This window comes from Medicago truncatula, chromosome 7, assembly GCF_003473485.1.
Source record: "Medicago truncatula cultivar Jemalong A17 chromosome 7, MtrunA17r5.0-ANR, whole genome shotgun sequence".
NCBI classification, from domain to species: Eukaryota; Viridiplantae; Streptophyta; class Magnoliopsida; order Fabales; family Fabaceae; genus Medicago; species Medicago truncatula.
Window position 1 is genome coordinate 10,968,946 of NC_053048.1, and position 8,705 is coordinate 10,977,650.

An 8,705-nucleotide genomic window follows, 5' to 3' on the forward strand; every position below is an offset into this window, starting at 1 on the left:
CACTTTCTATCATAATATTCTCAATACAACTGGTTTTTTTTTTTTTTTTGGAGAGATAGAGAGAGAGGGTGTTAAAATTTCACAAGAAAATTCCATAAAATCCATCCAAATCCAATTTATTAAACAATCCTTCGAAATTTGAATGATTTTGAATACAATGAGACTTTTTTTAAGTGATGAAAAGTCTTGATTGAATACCACAAGACCTTTTTTAAATTGCAAAGAGTCTTGATTAAATACCACAAGATTTTTTCATAATTAAAAAGTCTTTTAAAATCCCTTAGAAACCTAATCTAACACATCCCCCTTAGCCTCCAAATCAGTGCTTCATTAAAAAAAATTGAATGCAAGAAAAACACAAGAAGGGTTACCTTTTTCTGAAAATCGTTTTCTAAGAGTTTAAACAAACCAAAGCTAGTAAGATAATAAAAAAGAGACAACACGCGGTTACCCTATTTTACCTCACAATCCGAGGTTAGTCCAGTCCCCTTCCATTTTTAAGGGATTTTTCACTAGACAAGCAAGTCTAACATTTCCTTGTCTAACACAAGATGACTTCTACAGTTGGAGATTACAAATAAAGTTTGATTGTTTACACTATGTATTCAGAGAGTGGTAAGCTAACATTAAACTTAATTGAATTTTGATACTTCAAAAATTCTAAGATATGAAGTTTGTAAGAATTTTTCAAAGTGTTTGTGTGCTATATAATTTGACAGAGTTTTGACACATGTAAAATTACGTGAAGTATATTGTGTTCTTTAAACTACAAGTCCTTAAATAGGAGAGGATAAGAGAACATTTGTTTGAAGAATGTCAGGGCATCAAAAACGTCCTTGAGAAGTTTTAATCATGTTTAAAATAGTTTGTCTTTAATGGATACTTATGTTGAATAGCACTTGAGGGACATTTTGCTTCATTGGGAATGATATGTTGCATTCTATTTTCCTTTGAAATTCTTTGTTTGTTTTTGCACGTGGTCGGAAGAAGACAAACAATATGATCATAACTTGAAAGTGATGTTCCTTCAAAACAAGACAAAACTGACCATATTATTCTCCTAGACTGCTGACGTGTCCATCAGAACTTGCTTTCAACAGAATCTGATTCCACCATAACTTGTTTTCTTCAAAGTCTTCAAGACTTGATGCAACTTTTGATTAGAGCTTTGACTTTTTTGACCTTACTTTAGATCATCTTCTATGTCTTCAAAGCTTCTCTTGAGTACCAAGATGCTTTACTTTGCGTTCAGAGCTTAATGTTTCAGAACCAATAACTTGACTTTGGAGTCAAAATTTAATTATATGGTCATGCACATTTAAACACACCTTAAAGTACCCAATTGTTCTTGCATACCTTGTTATCATAAAAACCATAGTGTGTCTGTTCACACGTTAAAGTGAACACAGATGTGCATTTCAATGAAGCAAGGATAAAGTTTCTTAAAATTGCATCAAAATTGACATTGGGACACGGTATTAGCAATTAAAACGTATAACCAAACAAACTAATAGATTCTAAAACCCACTTTTGTTCAATTATCTCCCCATTTTTTATGATGACAAACTTGTGTATTTTCAAGAACAATTGTCTAATCTAATTAGCATAACTCGTCAGAAGGAGAAGAAGTTTGTAAGCTCCCCTGAGTCTAAACTAGGTTAATTAAGACAATAATAATCAATTACATCAAAGCTTAAACAATCAGATGTAATAAATTTAAAATTTTGCAGAATATACAATTATTAGCAGATAAATTAAATTCTACTTTACTCCCCATTTTGTTATCAACAAAAAGAATAACTTGCATATATAAGATACCAACTATGAAGCATGGACTCCGACACGGACACCTGATACGAACACTTCGACACCACTAGTTTAAAAAATATAGGACACCGACATCGTTAGATATATATTAATTTATTTATATATGGTCTAAAATGAAAATAATATATATATATATATATATATATATATATATATATATATATATGTATGTATCTAACTCTAAAACAAGATATCGTAGTATTTGAGCTTTATTTACCCCTAATTGATCAATATTTCTCAAAACATACGTAACTCTTGTATCTACGGTATGTGGAAGCAAGAGAAAAAGAAATGTTTAAATATTTGTCTGAGTTGTCAGACACGGTTCGTATGAGTGTTATATAGGTGTCGGACACCAGTCCTAGGAGTGTTGAATTAAATAAAAAAACAATTTTATTCAGGACACCGATTTTAATTTTCCAACACGTGTCGGACAAGTATTATAGGAGTATCGGACACCGCGACACGGTTAGTCCTAGAGGTGTTCGTGCTTCATAGGATACCGATAAAAATGTCAAAATACAAGTTAATCATGTTGAAAATTATTACAGAACTTGTGCAATAAAAAAAAAAAAAAAAAAAAAAAAAAAAAAAAAAAACTAAGGGTTTTCTATAGGTCTTGGATGTTCTTTGAAGCCAGCATGATCAGAATATCCAATTTTCCATCCATTTCAGCTTGCTTCTCAGATTGAGCTTGAATCTGAGCCCTCTGAGAGTCCAGTTTAGCCCTTAATTTACCAATACTTGATTCAACAATAGTATAAATTCTACTCTAATCCCCTTTGATAAATGAACTTAAATAATTTATTTGTACACTGGTATTTAATCCTTGTTTCATATATCATTTAAGCCTTGTTGGATATATTTGTCAAAAGGGAAATGTTAACTGCTCTTAAAGCACATGTTAAAGATTCCAATAATAAAAATATTGTATCGAAAATTGTGTTAATTTATTGCTCAAAAAATTCAATATTAATTTTTTTCAATTAATACTTATTATTAATGACAAGAAATTTAATGTTTAACATGTGCCCTAAGGGCACAAGTTAACATGACCATTGACAAAAATTATAATAGCCAATTGTTAATTAACTATGACAACTAACCATTAATTAGTAATGTGCTAAAAAATTAAGTGACTGATGGACCTTACTCAATACATCAAATTCAAGCAAGTCTTCCATATATAGCACAACACCTAATTGCATACAATATTTTTTATTTTTCTTTTTGAAGATGAAGTTATCCCCTGATAATGAAACAAAATCTCATTGCTTATTGACATAACATCCCTTTCTTTAAAGTTCATATAGCTATTTAGCTCTTTACAAGAACATGATAAAGATTGTACATTATCATATTCAATTCATTGAAAGCTTTATCTTCCAACATGTTTTACAAATACACAGATAGATTGCACTACAAGTCAAACTTTTCCACTTGCTGCGATAGCGAGACTAGCTTTCCTCCTTCTTTCACTAAAGCTACGACATGAAGCCAAGCTTGGAAGGCAACACTGCATAGGTTTAACGGATTCGTTTTCATCATTCATGGTTCTTTCAATACTGCTACATGTAGAGTTACCACCTGAGATATAAGGAGTGCTTTGTGCAGATTTAGTATGAACATCATGTATAACAATTGGTTTAACTTCTTTCTCTTCATTGTTGGAAATTTTTCCAAATTCATCATTTTGGTTTTCTCTGACACTTTCTCTAAAAAGTTCCAACAAATTCTTCTTCTTTGGAGATGGTTCAGGAGCTACATGATGAGAAAGGTTTTTGTTGATGGCAGGAGTCCCAAAAGAGTGGTGCACTGGAGTGGTTCCACGAGATGGGGTGAAATCTGAATCAAAATAGAGAGATTTATATGTTGATTAGAGTGAGAAAAATCATGAAAAACATTGAACAAGAGAAATTACAGCTCAAAACAGAAGTATATACAGAAAAGTTCTCTGTAGAAATGATGGTTAAGCTATAGTCCATATGAGGCACCGATAAATGGAACACCTGACATGACACAGAGAAGTAAATGAATATAATTACATGTCCTATCCTGACACGTGTCAGACACACCTTCAATCTAAAGTGTTAATACAGCATACTCCCAAGTCCCACCCGTACATCAGCACATCCCCTCAAATCTCAACCATTGGATTGATAAAATAGCACCTCTACGAGATTAATCCAACAATTAATAAGATTTGGATGGAGCAGCAGGAGAGCCTCCACTCGCTCCATTTAAATCTCAGTCGTTGGACTAATCTAATAGTTGAGATCTCTCTCAGCCATTAAATTAATATAATGAGTGAGGTTTGGTTCGAGCAGCAAGATAGGTGACAGAGGACTAATCTCCCTCTGTACAATTATGAACTATGCAAAGTTTCACTTCCTATTCTGTGTTGAGAGCATGACGAAGGAAACAGATTCAGATACTCTAGTTGAAAACTACAAAAAGAAGAAAGTACTGGAAGGCATCCTTACCGCCATTGACACTATAGAAATCATCTTCACAGTCTGAGTCTAACCATCCCTTGGAATCAAAAAATGCTTCCTCTTTGCTACCTGTATCATAAAGTTCAAAAGTTTGTGTTAGAAACACCGAAAACTTATGAATATTACCAAAATGGAGTAGCTTAAATGAAAACTCAATTAATGCAACAAGTGAAATAATTAGTTGACTTCTACATTGGGGAACATTACAAGGGAGATGCACAAACCTAATTTTTTAGTGATTACATTATCTATTGATTGACATGTAATTCATACAAACATAGTGGTCACCTCTATGAAATACTGTAACTGACATGGATATTGGACACGACGCTGTTACTGGCAGCAGACATACCTTCAATCTAAAGTGTTGGTGCTACATAACCTCCGTCCTTTACAAGAGTATGTTAAACAACTTGTATCTAACAAGTCCCTCTATTCATTTTCTACTGATATTTAAGATTGAGGTACATAGATTACAAAATCATTAGTTGATATATATTTAGATCAAAATATCTTTATTTAATTGATATTTATTTTTAAACCAATAAGGGTATAACTAAATAAAAATTACTAATAGAGTCTTGAATTTCTAAAACATCAATAATTTCAAACAAAATCAAAGATAAGGAATGCAGGGAGTATTGTTATAGGCAACTCTAACAAGTTGCAGTCAATAAAAATTGAAATTTGACTTTATTTCCATCATAACACAAAGACTTTGGGTCAACAAACAGTTGAATCAATTTGATGCTACAGTCTGCAATCAATTATTGCAGAAACAACAGATGAGTCTATTTTCTGTTATAGTGTGGCAGGATGCCTCAACCGGAAATATAACATCCTATAGTAATTAAGGACCAATTACAGTTAGCTAAGGGAAGAAAAGACTATTTATAGCAACTGAGCGGTGAGCGGCTCGGCTCAAGTAGCTAATGAGCTTCAGTTAAGGCCAAATCCATTGGCAGTACCCAAGTTCAATCCCTGGCTGGAACAATCCTTGGCCAGAGGCCGAACTCCAGATTATTATGACCTCTTTCACATAAGAACCGGTAGGATAAGACAAAAAAATACACATAAAAAATTTAGACATTTCTCTTGTTTTTTACTATAGGAAAGCATAAAAGAGGTACAATGTACCACCAAGCACCAACAGAACTTTATCTAAATTTATGTTTTACATTAAATAGCAAAGTTTGTTTCACCTAATTTCTAGATATTGAAAGCTATACAACTATTCCTTAGTAATTACTCTCACGTGACAATCCTGTTGTGGTCCATAAATTGAAGTAGTCTACATATATGAATAGTTCTAGGTGAGAAATGAGAGTTTTCATTCAAAGCTAGAGATAGAGCCTCAGAGTGGTGCTAAACTACTGGTCCCAAGCTAACATAGTAAAAGCTACAATAGTGGAGGGACCATGTTCACAAAAGCCTTCAATATATGAAACTAAAAATCACAATAGCAATCACAGATATCATGAAATATAGCCATTACATGTCACTGAGAAAAATGACCATGGTGCATGATCTGTCCTAAACAGAGTTCCGGTCTACTCATATTGTTTGTTTTTGTTAAACTCAACATTACACAGCCAGCACAAAGACAAGATGCTCAAATTGAAAAACAAAAATCTTGGACACTCAGAGGTTTTATTTTGCCATACTTTTAAACCAACCATTTTTATAATGAATAGCTTAAAAGTTACTCTAATAGAAAAACTATAGAAGTGGTGCTAAACTACTGGTCCCAAAGCTAACATAGATAAAAGTTACCAACATGCCATTTAAGAAAAAAAGATATAGAAGTGGTAGATACATAGTCCTTTAATTATTTGGTCAAAAGTTTGATCCCTGTTCAAATCAAAACATAGTATATTGAGAGTGATCAACTCTTTAAATAAATTTCAGTTACCTCAAGGGTTGATTATTACGGATTAAATGTTCTTTTGCCCCCTGTCATTTGAGTGAATTCTGGTGTACACCCTTGTAATTTATTTTTGGGATTCCAACCTTGTAATACAAATATTCTTTACTTTTAGACATTCGAGCAATCTGAGTGTACAAAACAGATGATGTGGCAGGGGTAAACCAGAATTCATCCAGATGGCAAAAGGCAGGGTACCTTTAATCTCATAATTTGATGTCTTAAAGGTCTAAAAACAAAGAATATTTGAACTACAAGGTTGGAATCCCAAAAAATTATTCTACAAAAGTAAATTGAATATCGCACAAATAACATGGATAAAACTACATTTAACCCCAATTATTAGTAGTTGCATGCCAAGAATACCTTGGTCCAAAAATACTCCCTCTAGTCCTATTTATAAGAGACGCTTGGGCAACAAAAGTTGATTTATCTGATCCAATTTTTTAGACAGATCAACTTTTATTGACCTAAATTTATCTTTTAAATAGAACCCGAGGGGGTAAAATTTTAAGAAACAACAAGACAACAAAGTCATGCCCCTCACTGAAAATAGTCAAATTTGATCCATAATTGAACAAACTAACGAACAATAAGTCCTAATATCTACCCTAATAAATTGCTAGTGTCCATAATGTCCCTTAAATCTCTACCAACAACAGCCACATATATCAACACTTTTTTCATCAAGTAGGGTCAGCTATACTCTATTATGAATCAAGTTCAAAGGTAGGCCAACAACTACATAGATCTGTCTATTCAACCTATAAGGAATTGTATTCTCTATAGCCATCTCATCTCACCCAGTAACAGATTTTGTCCTTTGCATAAAAATGAAAGAAACATATTCTGAGTTGTACTTATAACACTTTTTGGCATCTCTCTACCTTCTAATCCTTTCAATTCAACTTTTACCACCTAAACCATATTATCATACAAATCAGTTTTAACCATATAAACAAATATTCCATGTTAAAATTCATATTTGGCTTCATATTCACAAACACATAAAATGAAAAAGCATCAAGAAACTGAAGAGACAACCACCAACCATAGCATATATTTGCAAAAAGGTAGTGGAAATGGACTGTGTCATGATTTATAAAAAAACCAGAATACTTTTTCTACCAACAATTAGTTACAGAAACAATAATAATATTATTTATATTAAAAAATAATAAGATTATATGCTTTTATCAAAAAAATAAGATCATATGCTAGTACAACAGAAATTGAAAATAAACATAAATCATATTAGATAAATCTAACAAGTAATTAACAAAGATTAAGATAACCAATATAAGCAAGCTAATTAAAAACATAAAAAAGAACAACATAAAAAAATAAAAAATCTGAAACATGAAGACTAATAAAAGATAAACAAATCATGAGACCCCACAAAATATAAGATCAGTGGTCAATTGAAAACCCCCAGAAACATTCATAAAAGTGCAAAGACTCAGTTCTCAAGAAAAATATATTAATAAAAATAGTATCTTTATATGATGATGATGATGATGATGATGATGATGCATGAGAATCAAAAGTAGTGAAAGAAGGGACAAACCCAGAAGGGCCCTACCATTGAAAGTGTTGGTTGATGGAGAAGGTGACAACCGAGGCTTAACAGCAACATGATCATGGATGATAAAGTTATCATTTTTGGGTTTATTATCTTTGATAGGTGATGGAAGAATCACAAGCTTATCAACAGTTTTAGAACAAACAGAGTCTCGATGAACAGAAGAACAAGAACCCATTTTACAGAATCACTTTTTTTGTTCTTAATCACCACAATTCAGCGTATAAAAAGAGTACATGTTGTTAAGCACTTGTGCAGAAAAGGGTGAGTGGAGTGAAAGTGAAAGAGAAAGAAAGGTGAAGAATGAGCAAAAGGGTTTGTGAGGAGAAGATGATGTTTTTGGCGTTATTACAAAGTTGTGGCAAAAGAAATGCGTTTGTTAGAAAGTAAAGTTAAACTAAACCCCCCAATGGGAGTGGAAAGAATAGAGAAACTTAAGAGGCGTTTGGACTTCAAAGGAAAGCCAAATGGATATATTCCAAATTAGATAAAGTTTTTTCTATCATAGTGTAAATAATACTCCATCCGTTTCAAAATAAGTGTCGTTTTAATCAATTACACATATATTAAGGAATAAAATAAAATAGTTAAATATCATAACAATTTTACTAAAATAACCTTACTTTATAAGAAAAAGACAAACTTAAAGTTGAATTGAAAATTGTGTGAGAGAGAAAAGTTTTAATATTTATTAAGGGTAAAGTTGGAAGAAAAAAATTAAAGTTGCATTGAAAATGTAAAGCAGCATTCATTTTGAAACAAATTATTTTGGCTAAAGCGACACTCATTTTGAAAGAGATGGAGTATAAGCTTTACTTTCTACTCCCTCCATCTCTTAATGTAGGCACTCATTGTCTTTTTTCATATTTCTTAAGAA

At 32.1% G+C, this 8,705-nt stretch overlaps 1 protein-coding gene across 1 annotated transcript; it reads right to left on the minus strand.

Annotated features, from left to right (window-relative positions):
* Nucleotides 1-3,069: 3,069 nt before the first annotated feature.
* On the minus strand, nt 3,070-8,290 carry LOC25497872 (uncharacterized protein At3g27210). Its single transcript, XM_013592595.3, has 3 exons — nt 7,829-8,290; nt 4,311-4,391; nt 3,070-3,672 (listed from the first exon to the last, which is right to left on the minus strand). The coding sequence occupies exons 1-3, from the start codon at nt 8,004-8,006 to the stop codon at nt 3,254-3,256; spliced, it is 678 nt and encodes a 225-aa protein (XP_013448049.1). The 5' UTR covers nt 8,007-8,290; the 3' UTR covers nt 3,070-3,253.
* Between the last annotated feature and the right edge of the window lie 415 nt (nt 8,291-8,705).

Coding starts and splice junctions, on each gene's coding strand:
- LOC25497872 (XM_013592595.3), bottom strand. CDS start 8,006: ATGGGTTCTTGTTCTTCTGTTCATCGAGACTCTGTTTGTTCTAAAACT. Junction 4,392..7,828: donor ATCAACCAACACTTTCAATG/GTAGGGCCCTTC, acceptor TTTATGATACAG/GTAGCAAAGAGGAAGCATTT. Junction 3,673..4,310: donor TTTCTATAGTGTCAATGGCG/GTAAGGATGCCT, acceptor ATTTTGATTCAG/ATTTCACCCCATCTCGTGGA.